This window comes from Haliotis rufescens, unplaced genomic scaffold (genome assembly GCF_023055435.1).
Source record: "Haliotis rufescens isolate VD_foot unplaced genomic scaffold, xgHalRufe1.0.p SCAF_21, whole genome shotgun sequence".
Taxonomy (NCBI): domain Eukaryota; kingdom Metazoa; phylum Mollusca; class Gastropoda; order Lepetellida; family Haliotidae; genus Haliotis; species Haliotis rufescens.
Genome location: NW_025963902.1, coordinates 9,746,596 through 9,765,314, shown reverse-complemented (window position 1 = coordinate 9,765,314; position 18,719 = coordinate 9,746,596). Strand labels below are relative to the sequence as shown.

Here is an 18,719-nt window from a genome sequence, read left to right as displayed (position 1 = left end):
TAATTTTATTTTGCCTTTTATACCCTATGGAATCTGTTTCAGTAGATATTCGACCATTGATGTTTTGATTTCCAGTCAAGACAGTGTTCCAGGATAGCCAGTGTTCCGGTATTGACAGTGTTCCAGTATAGACATTGTTCCAGTATAGACACGGTTCAAGTATAGACAGTGTTCCGGTATAGAGAGTGTTCCGGTATTGACAGTGTTCCAGTATAGACACGGTTCAAGTATAGACAGTGTTCCAGGATAGACAGTGTTCCAGTATAGACAGTGTTCCGGTATATACAGTGTTCCGGTATAGACAGTGTTCCGGTATAGACAGTGTTCCAGTATAGACAGTGTTCCGGTATAGACAGTGTTCCGGTATTGACAGTGTTCCAGTATAGATACGGTTCAAGTATAGACAGTGTTCCAGGATAGACAGTGTTCCGGTATAGACAGTGTTCCGGAATACACAGTGTTCCAGTATAGACAGTGTTCCAGTATAGACAGTGTTCCGGAATATACAGTGTTCCAGTATAGACAATTTCCCACTATAGACAGTGTCCTAGTTAGACTTGTATGAGTATTCTCGAGGGAGAAACGTACAAAACGAAACACCAGACCTCAACCTCCATCAAAAACCTTGCCACACCATTTAATTGTGATAGACGAATCTCTCGTTAATCAACATTGTTTGCACAAATTTGCCACAACACATGTTGGCACTATCGACTGCTGCTCATACATACAGCATGCACCTATTGATGTTGAAATTTGCAATTTTGCTATTTGGTGGTGTCAGAAGGTGCTGGGGTCATAGAAAGGAGAAAGACTAGGTTTATATTGACTGATCAGATGTCTCAAGTAAAGAAAGTAAGGGCAGGTTTTGTCGTAGATTTATGGACAAGAAACAGAATGTTTAAATTGTATCAGTTGTTTGACCGCAAGCCAGTGGGGGGTTTCGGGGACGGGTGATATGTGGTCTGTGAGGCGAGTACGAGTGACAACCCTAGCTGTTGTGTTTGGGATCTTTGCAGTTTTGCTAGTAAGGATGATAAAACGTTAAAGAATAGGGGGTTGAAGTCTTTGCACCACAAGTCCAGAATGTGTCGAAGTTTGCTGATGTTATGAGACGGAGAGGATGGAGCTGAGAAGGATGCTGTCAAACGAGTCTTCCAGTGTGTGTGTGTGTGTGTGTGTGTGTGTGTGTGTGTGTGTGTGTGTGTGTGTGTGTGTGTGTGCAGTGTGTGTGGCAGTGTGTGTGTGTGTGTGTGTGTGTGTGTGTGTGTGTGTGTGTGTGTGTGTGTGTGTGTGTGTGTGTGTGTGTGTGTGTGCATGTGTGTGTGTGGCAAGTGTGTGTGTGCAGTGTGTGTGTGTGTGCAGTGTGTGTGTGTGTGCAGTGTGTGTGTGTGTGTGTGTGTGTGTGCAGTGTGTGTGTGTGTGTGCAGTGTGTGTGTGTGTGCTGTGTGTGTGCAGTGTGTGTGTGTGTGTGCAGTGTGTGTGTGTGTGCAGTGTGTGTGTGTGTGTGTGCAGTGTGTGTGTGTGTGTGTGTGTGTGCAGTGTGTGTGTGTGTGTGTGTGCAGTGTGTGTGTGCTGTGTGTGTGTACAGTGTGTGTGTGTGTGTGTGTGTGTGTGTGTGTGTGTGTGTGTGTGTGTGTGTGTGTGTGTGTGTGTGTGTGTGCAGTGTGTGTATGTGTGTGTGTGTGCAGTGTGTGGCAGTGTGTGTGTGTGTGTGTCTGTGTGTGTCTGTGTGTGTGTGTGTGAGAGAGAGAGAGAGAGAGAGAGATTTGGAGAGGTGGACTTGTTGTGGGGTGGGGGTGGGGTTAGTACCTTGCTGACATACGTATTGTTGGTGTGAAGCAAACTATGACACAATGCGGGGTCTTGGTACTTGGTCCATTTAACGACGAACACGAACGATCTGAGCACCGCCAAAACAACAATTTGTGGCCAAGCTTCACATCCCGATCGCATCGATACGACAGTCGTGGCTATGTTAAGGTAGTGTTACCCATTACTAATGCTTGGACCACCCAATTCATCTCTCTCTACAGGACAAGCATCCGTATGGGACTCTCCTCATTCTGACATCTGTTGTGGACCTGCAGTGGGTCATTTCAGGAGAGGAGAGGAGTTTTATCCACTGCTACTGACGCCAGTGACTATTTGCTCTGTCTGCTGTAGTCGATGGCGCGCTGAAATGACTGCTGGGATCTGTACCTGGGGTCGTTGTCGGGGATGGATGCTACCGGTTCTAAGACGATTGGCTTTGATGAATGAATGGCTCTCTCAGCTTCCGTTTGGAACTTGCAGGTATTGCTGACGATGCTGTCTGAAGAATGCTTGATCTGGATGTATCAATGTTTTCTTAGCTGTTATACCAACACGATTGATATATCGATTGATACCCCGCTCAGACTCAATGTACTGACTTCAAGCCGACCAGTCCTTGTTTTATTCCTTTAATGCCGAGCGCCAGGAATGGAAACAACAATAACCCTTTTTGGTATGTCTTTTGGTATGCCGCGGCCGGAGATGGAACCACAGATCTTTCGCTCTCAGAGCAGAAGCTCCATCCTCGGGGGGGGTGGGGGGTGGGGGGTGGGGGTGGGGGTGGGGGGCAGGGGGGGGGGGGGGGGGTAAAATAGGGTTTAGCGTCGCGTTGATTATTGCACTGAAAGCGACGTGCACTCAAGGGTCTGTATGGCTGCTTGTATTAGTCCGGAATATCGACTTTATAGAGCCAGCCGCACCGCAGTGTAACATGGATACCCCACTAAGACAGAGTATACTAACATCGATCCGATCAGTAATGTTATCGCCAGACAGGGTAACAACAAATACCATCTTTAAACGTATTTTGGTATAACACGGCCGGAGATCGAACCTCGGACCTTTCTCTGTCCGGAAGGACGCTCTACCACTAGAACACGCAGGCGGTCTCAAACCACCAGACCATTGTGGCGGCCCATAAAGCAGCGATAAGGTGGAGGTTAACCGTCTGTCCATCGTTCCATACCAAGCTCATATCTGTTCTCTGAATTTATCTGAGGAGAATCAAAGTAATGCAAGGACGAATTATTAATGTTTGTTTTATCTACACGGCCTCATTAATATTTCACGAACATTAACTCGCTATTTGGGGTTCAAGAAGCTTAATAATGCAACGCATATTGATACGGTGTTTTATTACAATGACTGTTTCGACGACTGTTCACTTGGTCCAAAGGCCGCCTCCGTGGTCTAGTGGTAGAGCGTCCGCCCGGAGAGCGGAAGGTTCGGGGTTCGATCCCCGGCCGCGTCATACCAAAAGACGTTAAAAGATGGTACTTGTTGTTACCCTGTCTGGCGCTCGGCATTAAGGGGTTAAAGCATAGACTTGTCGGCTCGGAGTCAGTTTACTGTGTCTGAGTGGGGTATTCATGTTAAACTGCGGCATGGTATCTCAGTGGGCTAGCACTATAAATCGGAATCAGTCCGGTTTAGTACAAGCAGCCACACACACACACACACACGTGCATGCACGTCGCTATATAAGTGCAATAATCTTGGACGCGACGTTAAACCCAATTTCACCTCACCTCACTTGGCCCAAGGGGCTATTCTCATTTGCAACACGACGTCCAAGGTCGTAAGTTCAAGCGGAATGCTGTGGTGATGCTTCGTCAAAAGGTATCTATTATTAGTGATGCTTTTAACAAAGCCACGATACTTGACTTCTACAAATCCAGAGTCCATATGATCCCTCTATTTCAAACGTACTTGTTCGCGAGCTCGACACCATTCGTCACCACTCGCCCCTTGTCGTAACCTGCAAGAAGACTCATACCCCTATCGATGAATGTTATGTGCGAAAATACGACAAACCAATCAGAATGCGCGTATGCTTTCAAGTTCTTCGTCAAAGAATCCCTAAAAAATAATGTCTTTTTATATATGTCTTGCATCTTAAAATATACCCAAGACACAGTTAAATGTGTTCAATCATACTGTATAATTCCGCATGTCCCGCTGTGCTGTAACTTGCATCTGAAATATATTTAATATATGGGGAAATATATGTGAACCATCACGCAAGGAGTTGACAATTGTTTTAGGTATGCCCGTTTGCCCCAAGACAGAACCCGGTCGCAAAAAGGGCCACGAGAGAGGCACGAGTCGCTATTTTGCTTGTCCCGGAATAACACGAGTTGGTCACGAGTAGAAAATTATCTATTTAGGAGCAGAGCCGACGCTGCAGAGTACATGGCGCAATGTTACATGGCGACTAACAGGATCGGGTGGTCAGACTCGCTGACTTGGTTGAAGCATGTCATCGTATCCCAATGGCGTGGATCGATGCTCATGATGTCAATCACGGGATTATCTGGTTCAGACTCGATTATTTATAGACCGCCGTCATATAGCTGGAATATTGCTGATTGAGGCGATAAACAACAAAGAAACAAACAAATTATTGTAAATAATTACGCATGTGATTCCATGGCATTTAATTGACTAACCATACAATTTCATACACCAGAAAGGCCCCTACCTTATCCTGATTAGCTGTTAATGGAATGGGCGGTGCTGGTGCACAGACTGGTTCCTTGGGTATGCTGCGCTGGCGCTACACTGGAACACTGTCTATACTGTTACACTGCCTATTCCGGAATACTGTCTATACTGGAACACTGTCTATACTGGAACACTGTCTATACCGGAACACTGTCTATACCGGAACACTGTCTATTCCGGAATACTGTCTATACTGGAACACTGTCTATTCCGGAACACTGTCTATACCGGAACACTGTCTATACTGTTACACTGTCTATTCCGGAATACTGTCTATACTGGAACACTGTCTATACTGGAACACTGTCTATGCCGGAACACTTTCTATACTGTTACACTGTCTATTCCGGAATACTGTCTATACTGGAACACTGTCTATTCCGGAACACTGTCTATACCGGAACACTGTCTATCCTGGAACACTGTGAAGCGCCAGCGCAGCATACCCAGGGAACCATGCTAGGCTGGTGCGTTAATGCGCTAAACACTATCACTGATTTCATATAGTTGTCTACAGTTCTTCTGTGTTAATGATTAACTCTCTATTAATTTAACCCCTCCTTTGTTCAGCATTACCCATGAACAGTTTTAAAAGTGACAGTTGTACTTCAAGTGGAACATATTACCTCTAGTATCACTATCTCGCAGTTCGTCACATGTTCTCAGTCATTCCATTAGGAAGTTGCAAACGTTATCTCAGTCATGCCTCTGTGATACTACCATTTGCCTCAAGTGACGAGGAACACTTAAGGCTTATCTACTACGTCTATTATCACTGTTAACTATGGAATCCTAGAAGGGACATTGTCGCGCTTACAAAAACAAGCAAAATGTGCTAAAATTAACAAAAGCGCGACAATGCGACAACGCGACATTGCGACATACTGATAATGTAGCATTGACATATTGATAATGTCGCATTGTCGCCCTTTGGTAAACTAAGAAATATTATTCAAAACGCGACAATGCGACAATGCGTCGCGCTTTGGTTAATGTTGGCCTCTTTGCTTGTTTTTAAGGGCGACACTGCGACGCTGCGACAATGCGACGATGCGACAATGTCCCTTCTAAGTTCCCATAGTTAGCGCAGGCTTTTATCACAATACAGTTTGCTCAGCTAATCCCATGAATAATTAAGCTACATCATGTGTGGGAAATTCATCTTTCCGCAATTGTTTATTCAACGTATTTGTTCTTGCGAAACTTAGATAATATTTGTATATAGTCGAACCGAATAATCTGGAATTTGATTTTTCTGAACGTGAGAGAAGCTGTAAATTTAAACATACGTACGTAAGTCAGTGCAAAAAGAATTGTATCCGGATAGACTGTTTTTAAATTGATTTACCTGAAAATGTTAACGCATGAGTGTGCATGTTTTTGTTTTATTTTGTTTTGCAGTTAAATAATTATTTTTTTATTTTCAGACGACAGTACGAAGGATGAAGGTGTAAAAATATTAAAGTAGATCTACTGACAAAAATATATAAAATATTAAATAGTTTCAAATTTCACTATTTCACGAAGATTCTTCTCCAACTTCCATGGTTGAACAAAACTAAACGTTTATGAACAGCTCTTATTAAAAAGATTATTTGGGGGAGTTTAACGGAAATGTACGGAATTTATGCTCGATCGTGACGTACATCAATCGACGTTGTAAATAAGCTCCTTGTTCATGTACAGTGAGACCATGTTATAAGTTCTATTGGAATCGTCGGGATTGTCATATTTCCGAGGATCCAAGGTGAGGTGAAATGGGGTTTAACGTCGCGTCCAATATAATTGCACTTATATAGCGACTTGCATGTACGTGTGTGTTTGTGTGGCTGCTTGTACTAGTCCGGACTGATGCCGATTTATAGTGCTAGCCCACTGAGATACCATGCTGCAGTTTAACATGAATACCCGACTCAGACACAGTATACTGACTCCGAGCCGACCAGTCCTTGTTTTAGCCCCTCAATGCCGAGCGCTAGACAGGGTAACAACAAGTACCATCTTTTAACGTCTTTTGGTATGACGCGGTCAAACCCCGGACCTTCCGCTCTCCGGGCGGACGCTCTACCACTAGACCACGGAGGCGGTCTCCAAGGATCCAAACAAACGGGGTCCGGAATTTTGAGGTTGAACTGTTTGTGTATTTGTACAAACACAATCGGCCAACCTCGTCCCTTTCCGAAAATGCAAATGCAACTTGTGGTCATACAGTGAACACGCTCGAGGATGCATAGTTTTTGCTCGTTAATTGTTCATCTGTGGTTTATTTTCGTTCGTCTTTAACAAAGTTAGAAATTTGAAAGTTTTTATTATAATGTGTTCAAAAGATACTTGTATACAAAAACGTTTTAGATATTATTCCGACATATTGACTACAGGGAAAAACGCAATGGGTTTTTGTTTGTTTGTTGCTTAACGCTGAAATATTGCAGCTATATGGCGGCGGTCGGTAAATAATCGAGTCTGGACAAGACAATCCAGAGATCTAGCTACACAATTTTGATACGATGTCATGCATAAACTATGTCAGCGGGCCTGACCACCCGATCCCGTTAGTCGCCCCTTACGACAAGCATAGTCGTCTATTAAGACAAGCATGGGTTGCTAAAGATATACAGGAATGGTCTGGAAGACATATTCCTCAGAGATTCTGTCTGAGACGCCCACCTTCTTTATCTGTGTCGGTTGTCATGGAAACAAAGTCGCAAGGGTCCGTGACCCGCGTCGTATGCCCTACCACCGCATGACTCTTACAAATAATCGAAATATGTCCTTACAATTCTTTCTAGACTCAAAGGCATTCATTCAATACCAAGCACTGAACTGATCCAAGAGTCGCAGAAAAAATGACACAGCCTTGAAAAAACAGAAACATATTCTTTTCCATATACTTAATCACTTCAGTGGGCACATTGATCCAAACAGATTGGTTGCTGGCTTGGATAGACAATGCATCCTGCAATGTATTATTCTTAGTAACAATTCACATCTCTGCAGAAGCAGAGAAAAGTCCTTTTACTTTCAATCAATAATACCATCTAAGAGTCTCCCAAACGCAGATCGTGTATGTTAAATTGTATTGCTCCACGCGTCATTCTAGTGTATACTCCAGACATAACAATGATAAGTACACTATTGCTTTAAAAAAGGGTATCCTAAATTGTACTTACTCCAGAAAACAATTGACAATTGCCCTCAGAAACCTCTTGTTGACATCAACAATGACAAACGCATCTCACTTGGAGAAGCAGTCACACATTCGCCAATTTGGGCTAGACAATGCTTTATCAATGCTTTATCAATGCTTTATTATGCAGTCGTCATATGCCGTACCAATAGATGTAAGTGCTCATGAGATGATTGTGACTGACTGTAAGATGTGTGTATATTCATTATTTTCTTTATTTTCACATTTCCTTGAAGAAAGAAAACATCAGTGTACAACTCTTGAATGAGTAAATACAATACGTCAATATATTTTCTCATTTTCTCACTTAATTATTCCTTTAGGAAACCGTGTAGTCCTTTAGAATATGTTCGTTGATCTTCAGAAAACTTGCAAGATACAGAATTCAGAATGTTTACGGTTTGATGGCTAAGACTGTTCGCAAGCAACCTATGCTGGTCGTAAGAGATACCTCAATGGATCGGGTGGGCAATGGTTATAGCCGTGACGATTTTGGTATCGTGTCAAGCCCCAACGCCGGTGATCGTTCATCATAATATCATTTGATTTGATTTTATCGAAAACAAATAAATTGTTCCAGAAAGCTCTTTAAAATAATAATAAGGCTTCAGATTGTTGCAAACAAAAAAAGAAACTGTCTGCCACAAAAATTACGTTCTTGCAAGGTTTTGATTTTATGCTATTTTCTATATTCTAGCTCATTGGTTTAAAAACAAATATCTGTTTTCTGTATCTTTATTTCTGTATAATGAAACGTACCTTGGATACCTATCTGTGCCGACAACGACTCCTTCAGCTCTAACACCCCCCCCCCCCCCCCCCCCCCCCCCCCCCCCCCCCCCCCCCCCCCCCCCCCCCCCCCCCCATGCGGTTATCTATACGAATAAGGGGCGGTCGGTAGCCTAGTGGTTAAAGCGTTCGCTCGTCACGCCGAAGAACCGGGTTTGATTCCCGACATGGGTACAATGTGTGAAGCCCATTTCTGGTGTCCCTAGCCGTGATATTGCTGGAATATTGCTTAAAGCGGCGTATAACCATACGCACTCACTCACTACAGGAATACTGTACATCAGGACATTTGTCACCCCATTAATGTGGGTTTGGACAGCTGACCTAAAATGCGTCATGGACTTAATTCGATTATGCCTGCCCTTGAACTGTAAAAGCCAATCAGAAGCCAGCACACCAAGACGGTAGACTTACAATTCCATGATGTAGTTGATGGAAGTTCTGTGTAGCAGGAAAGTTGATCCTCATCACGACAGAGCAACGTGTACAGTAAAGTACGGTTATAACGAACTCAAAGGGACTACTTATTTTAGTTCGTTTTAACCGTAGTTCGTTATAAGCATATATAAAGCATAACTACAGCAAATAGTCGGGACCAAAAAAGTAGTACGTTATATCCGTCAGTTCGTTATAAACGTGTTAGTTATAACCGTAGTTTACTGTATATGCATTGTTTGGGAATGTGCTTGCCTATAGCTGTGTGACAATTTTACTTGACATGTCGGTGAATCTTCTCTCTACTGGAAGTAGTGACATATGTTCTTCTCTTGCAGTGTCTTAAGAAGATATTATTGTGACGTACTTGATGCACTACACTGTTTTACTGTCTGGGCTACGTGTAGAGGGGACGAGGGCCCTGAGGTGATGATGAGCCTAACCAGCCTGACTGTGCCAGGATCACCCAAACCCTCTTTGCTGCATTTTTAAAAAAATTAATCTGTAGATGAATATAATAATTATAATGACAGAGTTTATACAGTAGTGCATGTTCAAAGCTCTAACGCAAGTATTACCCCTGTCAATAGATCAGTGTTCACTCGAATGACATTCTCAGCTCCCTTGGGAGTATTCAGTTTCTCCTCTTCTTGGGGATTACTTAAACATACCACTAAGGGCCTCCAATATTCAACAGGGGGCACGGGTGGCCCAGTTGTCTAAGGCGCCTCGATTCGCTTTACAGAGTTGCGTCCCTTGGACACGCCAGAAACCTATGATTGTGGGTTCGAATCCCGGTTCGCCACGATTATGTTTCAAGGTTTGTCAGCACCATACCCGTGCTCGTGGGTTTCACCGAAGCGGTAAACGTCCGAGACCTGCATCACTTCTGGCTTTCCTCCCACATTAAGCTGTCACGCCATGATATAACTGGAATACTGTTAAAAGCGGCGTTAAACCCAACTCACTCACTCACTCCAATATTCACTAGTGCAGGCCCTCCTCTCTGTTACTAAACATCCAGACAAAAAATCCAGTTGTTAGTGTTTCAGATTGTTTATTCAAAAATACATCTTAAAAGGACAACAACGTTTTAACGTGTTATTTGTGTGTCATAACTGGTTAACACGCAGCAAGCCAATGCTGTATATGACGCGCGTAGTGTGCGGAAAATATAGTGCTTTTGTGTCACATTGACCCACTTTCATCTACACTTGCAGAACATCTTCTAACAGCGTTCAGTATTAATACACTGGACATGTAAGGCCATCGCCTATAGTTGTGGTATGATTTGGTTAAGTACTGTATAACTCCGATATGAGGATAGTTGAAATGTGCTTTCATTGTATTCGTTGTGTTCGATGTATATACCTGGAATACCACCTGGATATACCCGATACCTGACATATAACCTGGATATACCCGATACTTAACATATATAACCTGGATATATCTGCTACCTGACATATAACCTGGAAATATCTGATACCTGACACATAATCTGTATGTACCTGCTACCTGACATATAATCTGGATATATCTGATACCTGACATATAACCTGGATATACCCGACAACTTACATATAACCTGGATATGTCCGACACCTGACATATAACCTGGATATACCCGATATCTGACATAAAACCTTGATATACCCGATACCTGACATATAGCCTGGATATACCCGATATCTGACATACAACCTGGACCCCCGATACCTGACATATAACCTGGATATACCTGATGCCTGACATATAACCTTGATATACCCGATATCTGACATATAACCTTGATATACCCGATATCTGACATACAACCTGGATATACCTGATACCTGACATATATAACCTGGTTATATCTGATACCTGACATATAACCTGGATATACCCGATACCTGACATATAACCTGGATCTACCTGCTACCTGACATATAACCTTGGTATACCCAATACCTGACATATAACCTGGATATACCCGATACCTGATATATAACCTGTATGTACCTGATACCTGACATATAACCTTGATATACCCAATACCTGACATATAACCTGGATATACCCGATACCTGACATATAACCTGGATGTACCTGCTACCTGACATATAACCTTGATATACCCGATACCTGACATATAACCTGGATATACCCGATACCTGATATATAACCTGGATATGCCTGCTACCTGACATAACCTTGATATACCCGATTTCCTGACATATAACCTAGATATACCCGATACCTGACATATAACCTGGATATACACGATACCTGACATATAACCTGAACATGCCTGCTACCTGACATATAACCTGGATCTACCCGATACCTGACATATAACCTGGATATACCCGATACCTTACATATAACCTTGATATACCCGATATCTGACATATAACCTGGATATACCCGATATCTGACATATAACCTGGATATCCCCGATACCTGACATATAACCTGGATATACCCAATATCTGACATATAACCTGGATATACCCGATACCTGACATATAACCTTGATATACCCAATACCTGACATATAACCTGGATATACCCAATACCTGACATATAACCTGGATATACCCGATACCTGACATATAACCTGGATATACCCAATACCTGACATATAACCTGGATATACCCGATACCTGACATATAACCTGGATATGCCTGCTACCTGACATATAACCTGGATATACCCGATACCTGACATATAACCTGGATATACCCGACAACTTACATTTAACCTGGATATACCCGATACCTGACATATAACCTTGATATACCCGATACCTGACATATAACCTTGATATACCCAATACCTGACATATAACCTTGATATACCCGATACCTGACATATAACCTGGATATGCCTGCTACCTGACATATAACCTGGATATACCCGACAACTTACATATAACCTGGATATACCTGATATCTGACATATAACCTGGATATACCCGACAACTTACATTTAACCTGGATATACCCGACAACTTACATATAACCTTGATATACCCGATATCTGACATATAACTTTGATATACCCGATATCTGACATATAACCTGGATGTACACGATACCTGACATATAACCTGGATATACCCGATACCTTACATATAACCTTGATATACCCGATATCTGACATATAACCTGGATATACCCGATACCTGACATATAACCTGGATATACCCGATATCTGACATATAACCTGGATAAACCCGAGATCTGACATATAACCTTAATATACCCGATACCTGACATAACCTTGATATACCCGATATCTGACCTATAACCTTAATATACCCGATACCTGACATATATATCCAGGTTTACAACACAAATAAGGAATTCCAAGAGTAAAATTGTGATTGAATCAGTTTCGGCGGATATATCTTTCAGACGGATAGATGTTATGTACATGTGACGGATAAACTGTACTCGGTGAGAGCACGCGCAATGTGTTGTAAGCGCAATGCAATATACATGCTAGAAAGTAAAGATTAAAATGATAAACGTGAATTATTAGTATCGTCATTACTAATTATTATTATTTTTATTATTATTATTATTATTATTATTATTATTACTGTTGTTATCGCAATCTGCAATCTACAATCATACAGAAGGGTGTCCAAACTACATCAGAAAATGCTCAACAAATATCAAGATATATAGAAATACATATCACTTCAATGTTTGAATGACAAGCGGAAATAGCCAAACAATATCACAGCAGGGATACTGACAATTGCATCAACATGAGAGATTCTCCCTCCAACAAACACTTGTCAGAATATGTCATTATTTACACAGTACCAGTTTCCACACACATGACAGCAGTTGAACTTGTATATTCCAACGTACAATAACGTTAACGTGTCTATTATCAACTATCAAAAGTTCGTTGTACTTGCTGAAGGCGATTCAAGTCGCCGGATGACGTTTGCAGCTGCCAAACATATTAAAAACCGAATGTGGACACGACACTGCGTGCGACAGCCGAGTCATTGCTGAAAATGTCTTTGAAACCTTTGCTGTTGGGTATCCTACGGCAGACTGTATTCTCCACTGTATCCATAAATGTGATGGTCGATCAGAAAGACCACAGTAGCCAGAAGTCATTTCAAATTCTGGTGCAAATTGCAAACGATCCACTAGCCGTCCACTGCACCCCATACTGAAATGTTAGACATTTTCAACATACAAAAATGATTTCGAGATTTTAGAACGCGACTTAATCGTCTATTCAAATGAACATTGACCATGCAGCTGGATCTGCAACCAAGGTTTAGCGAAAATATAAAACTATGCGTTGTGTTTGTTTTACGATAAAAGCGACATAATCCATAATCATAAGAAATCTTGTCCATTGTACGATTCCGATTATTTCATAAGCATGAGTTTATGAATCACGATCAAATATCGTTTGTGAAATGATTACCATATCCTTCCCCACTCGTATCTGCCGTCAACCGCTATCAGAGGAATATCATTTAAAAATTAAATTATAGTAAACTACGGCTATAACGAACACGTTTATACGAGCTGACCGATATAACGAACTTATTTTTTAGTCCCGGCCATTTGTTGTATATATGCTTATAACGAACTACGGTTATAACGAACCAAAATTTGTGGTCGCGGGTTCGATCCCCTGCCGCATCATACATAAAGACGTCAAAAGATGGTACTTGTTGTTACCGTGCCTGGTGCTCGGCATTAAGAGCCTAAAACAAGGACTGTCGGCTCGGAGTCAGTATACTGTGTCTAGGTGGGGTATCCAAGCGGCATGGTGTCTCAGTATAATAGTGCTGGCCCACTAAGATAGCGCTGCATGCACAAAGTTTATAAACATATATACCGAGTGAACTTCTACCTTACTTGCTACTAGTGTTTGAGATTATGAATAATAGAACGGGATGCAGTTAAACGCACTGGCACGTGTCTACTCATCACACCAGGAATGATATGACGTGTAATACTAGTGTAAGACCCGAGAGCGAACCTGAGACCCTGGCAAGCCTGAAAGACCATGCAGATGATATCTATCCACATGAGCACGTCAATGAAAGCGTCAAAACGCAGTCCATAATCATTAGATCTCTAATAGTCCATTGTCCGATTCCCACTTTATGTGTCTATGAATCAATATCAAATAGTGAAGACATCGGGTGTTCGCGAAAAGGTGAGCGCATCCTGTCGCACCGGTGTCACCTGTCAGAAAACCCATGCAACGGCAAGTCAATTGTTCACCTAAACAACACGAGAACGTATGGTACAAGTCAAAATATGTAATTGCAACGGACATCATTTTTGTCCATTAGGAAATGGCCTCCACATGTCCACCATAAAAGTTTTAGTGAGGCCTTGAATGCTTTAACCTCGATCAAACAACCTCTGAGCAGGAGTCGTATGTGCGTTTGTGTGGCTGCTTGTACTAGTCCGGACTGATGCCGATTTATAGTGCTAGCTCACTGAGATACCATGCTGCAGTTTAACATGAATACCCAACTCAGACACAGTATACTGACTCCGAGCCGAACAGTCCTTGTTTTAGCCCCTCAATGCCGAGCGCCCGACAGGGTAACAACAAGTACCATCTTTTAACGTCTTTTGGTATGACGCGGCCGGGGATCGAACCCCGGACTTCCGCTCTCCGGGCGGACGCTCTACCACTAGACCACGGAGGCGGTCTCCATAGTCATAAGATCGAGACATCTGTAACAGTCCATTATCCTATTCTTATTTATATTATGAGCATGTGTTTATGAATAAATATCAAATAGTGATGATAGCATGTATTCGTGAATTTGTGAGCGTATCTTGCCCCACCAGTGGCTTTCGTCAAGCGCATGCAAAAGCAAGTCAGTTGTTCACCTGAATACATGCGGGAACATTTGATACAAGTCCAAATAAAGAATTGCGTCAGACATCAAAGTAGGGTGTTGTGTTTGTCGGTCGGATCCAAGACTTACTTAATTGTTCCGATTCTGCGGTTTCGTTGTAATCATTTTAATCTTGGCCTTTGTTGAGAGAGAGTTCGGGTCCATTGGATTGGACGTGTACTGGTGGATTATAGGGACGTTTGCCATCCATCCTATCTTCTTCAGGGGGGTGTTTTGGTTTCCCCGTCGACGTTGCTGTCGTTCCTCGTTCCGAGACTGAAAGTTGTTGAAATTGGCGGCAATAATAGCAATGGGCATTGACAACACAACCAGACCACATATAGCACAGAACGTCCCTATGGTGCGCCCAAGCCCAGACAAGGGGTAAAAGTCACCGTATCCAACGGTCGTCATGGTAACAATAGCCCACCATATTGAAACTGGGATGTCGTGGAAGGAGTTGCTGTGTATCTCCACGACGTAGATGACGCAGCCGTAGATGGTGGCCGTCAGGAAAAACGACATCACCATCAGAATTAGCTCGTTAAGACTTGCCTTCATGGCAAGCACGATGACATTGAGGGACGAGTACCGCTGTGACAGGCGAAAGAACCGGAGTATCCTGAGAACGAGAAGAAGCTTCAGCGTCCCGTATGTCCAATAGGTGACGCCCTTCCCGTCAAGAAGCTCATCCCCCATCGTCATCTCCATTGCAAATGCAGCCCATGCAACCAAGACAAGGATGAAATTGATGACGTTCGTGAAGCTCTTGTAGAACCTGCCTTTGTCCGGGACACAGAGGAGATAGAGAAGAATCTCCACAGTGAACACGACCACACAGGCCACATCAAGCCAGTACAACTCAGGGCGCATGTTGGTCTCGTGGTACATGCGGATCTTGGGGTTGGTGATGTTGCGCATGGTGTGGCTGACGTCGGCCCTGGCCACTCGGAACGTAGGGTGTGACTGCGCGCAGAAAAGGCTCACTGAGATGAACACAAGGAACATGTAGAAGGTGCTCCAGATCTGGAACAGAGAAATTACGGTTTTACATGAGCTGGAATATGTTCTGAAAGTTAACATGGGAAAAGGCTACATTTAGAGTGAGTGAGTTAAGTTTAAGGCCGCTTTGAACTGTATTCCAGTTACATCACGGCGTGTCAGCTTCATATGGGAGGAAAGCCCGAAGTGATGCAGGTATCAAGCGTTAAACACTACGGTAAAACACACGAGCACGGGTATGGTCACATTTAGAGAATAATCAACGATCTACTAGGACTTTTGGATTATCTTGCACAAGCATTTTTAATCCGGAACTGTGTTAATCCGAAGTGACTAACAGCATTCATTAATGAGGGACAGATATTCCGTAGTTCCGTGTTTCGAGTAGATTTATTTATTACTCATTCTACCATGAATTTGGAAATTACTCGATTCTGATTGACCAATAAGAGGCTATTAAATCATAATAAACCCCTTCTGATTGAAACAGATGGTCATTGTCGGAAGGCATATGTAAATAATTATATTTACAATTACAGGTTACAAAATGCAAAGTTGCGGTTACTTCACTATTCAAAACATGTGTGGCAATAGCTTTCGTGCAGAAAACACGGTAGAAATCTTTAAAGAGAATTTATTTTAAGTTTTGGGGACAACAGAGAGCTTGGAATTTGGCTCTTCTGTATATACGACTGTGACGTCATATCTTTTGCGTCACAATTAGCGATATGACGTCATAATTGTGACGCGCGGTGTAGAACGAAAGCTTGCAAAGCTTGTTCAGATTTCTTTAGGCGTGCCCACCTCATAATGGCTGACGAAGTTGCCGAGCTTATATGCTTTCAATGCCTGTCATATTTTCGAGCAACAATAAAACTTTTTGAGTATTTACAGCGCCATAACGACTGATGTCGCTGCTTCCGTAATTCAGATCGACAACCCATTCAAAACACTGGACTCAACCCATGCCGCTTCACTCAGTATATTTGCAAACACCAAAGAGTTCACGTTGCATTTAATCATGGCAGACTGCGCGTTCAGTTACAAATTCAATTTAGCGGGGTTCAATCTAGAGGTTCTCTACCTCTACATTGAAAACACAGTATGTGTCTCTCCTAATTGGCATTTTAAGAGAGAAAATGAAGAAAAAACGTATGAAGTGTCAACCCTCCAAATAAACAAATAAGGCAGCCTATTATTCAGATGACGTCATGTAATCAATTTGTGACGTCATGAACAATGAATGACGTCATGTTGTATTTTCACAACAATGAAAATGATAACCATACAGTCTGCATTGAGAATCGGAAATTTATTACCAACGATCATTTTACCCTTCAGAGAAATATTATGCTGTTCAGAGATTTATTATAGAAGCAGAGTATAGTTTAATGAGCCCCGTCAACTCCAACTCATTCAGCTTATGTTACCACTCATTATGTTCTTCGGACCCGTGATGATCCGGGGTAGAATAGTTCTTCAGCAACCCATGCTTACCGTAGAAGGCGACTATGCTTGTCGTAAGAAGCGACTAACGGGATCGGGTGATCAGGCTCGCTGACTTGGTTGATGCATGTCAACGCATCCCAATTGCATGGATCGATGCTCATGATGTCAATTTCTGGACTGTCTGGTCCAGACTCGATTATTTAAAGACCGCCACCATATATCTGGAATATTGCTGAGTGCTGCGTTAAACAACACACAAACAATCAAACACTATGTTCTTCGATGTACCGATGTTTTACTGTAGAAAAGTAATTATTTTTATATTAAAGTAGTATTGTGCATAGTGTCATGGTTTGACAGGAGCAGGATATATTCTGCATTTAACAGGTTTAACCGGATCGGGATATTGTATATTAAGCAACAGTTTGCCATTTAGAAAAAGGAGGTACTTCCTGTACCACATCATGTCAAGCCAGATACTTTGATTCTCTACAAATATGTTAGGAAATGCTATTATCTATTTGGACACATATTATACAAATGCGACACAAATATTACCGTAATCATTTGCATTGCACAATGCTGACTATATAATGTGTTTATGATCTAATATGGATGACACCAGGTGTTAACCAACTCACTCATCAGCTTTGAAGGTGAGGTGAAATGGGGTTTAACGTCGCGTCCAAGATTATTGCACTTATATAGCGACGTGCATGTACGTGTGTGTGTTTGTGTGGCTGCTTGCACTAGTCCGGACTGATGCCGATTTATAGTGCTAGCTCACTGAGATACCATGCTGCAGTTTAACATGAATACCCCACTCAGACACAGTATACTGACTCCGAGCCGACCAGTCCTTGTTTTAGCCCCTTAATGCCGAGAGCCAGACAGGGTAACAACAAGTACCATCTTTTAACGTCTTTTGGTATGACGCGGTCGGGGATCGAACCCCGGACCTTCCGCTCTTCGGGCGAACGCTCTACCAATAGACCACGGAGGCGGTCGTCAGCTTTGAAGAATGTTATTCGATGGTATTATTAATCCATGTAATTCCTTTTTGTGAAATGTACAAACGACCACATACCGATGTGGACACTTATATCTGATTATCACCAGTTGGTAAGGGATTGCATTGGTGGTTGAACCATTCACGCTAGGTGGCACAATGGAGTATCCGGATGTCATACAGCAATATCACAGCGGGAGACACCAGAAATGGGCTTTACACATTGCACCCATGTCGGGAATCGAACCCGGGTCTTCGGCGTGACGAGCGAACGCTTTAACCACTACGCTACCCGACCGCCCCTTCCGGTCAATCCTACAATGATGATATAAGATAGCTTCGCGTTGAATCGCAAAGAAAAATGAATGAGTTACTATCCCTACAGTGTTTGGTTGTACGATAAACAAATCCCACTCGTCGT

General features: G+C 42.5%; 1 protein-coding gene across 15 annotated transcripts in view; it reads right to left on the bottom strand.

Annotated features, from left to right (window-relative positions):
* Positions 1 to 9,905: 9,905 nt before the first annotated feature.
* LOC124150815 (potassium voltage-gated channel protein egl-36-like) overlaps positions 9,906 to 18,719 on the bottom strand; it is a 50,972-nt gene continuing 42,158 nt past the window's right edge. The window contains exons 2-4 of one of the 15 annotated variants that reach the window (XR_007222593.1): positions 14,929 to 15,864; positions 11,553 to 13,130; positions 9,906 to 10,509 (exon numbers count right to left, since the gene is read on the bottom strand). Coding sequence is in view for 1 of the 15 variants with exons in the window: in XM_046522892.2 (XP_046378848.1) it covers positions 14,929 to 15,864 (936 nt within the window). In the remaining 14 variants the exon portion in view is untranslated. The other 14 variants (XR_007222596.1, XR_007222584.1, XR_007222586.1 and 11 more) reach the window with 14 other exon arrangements.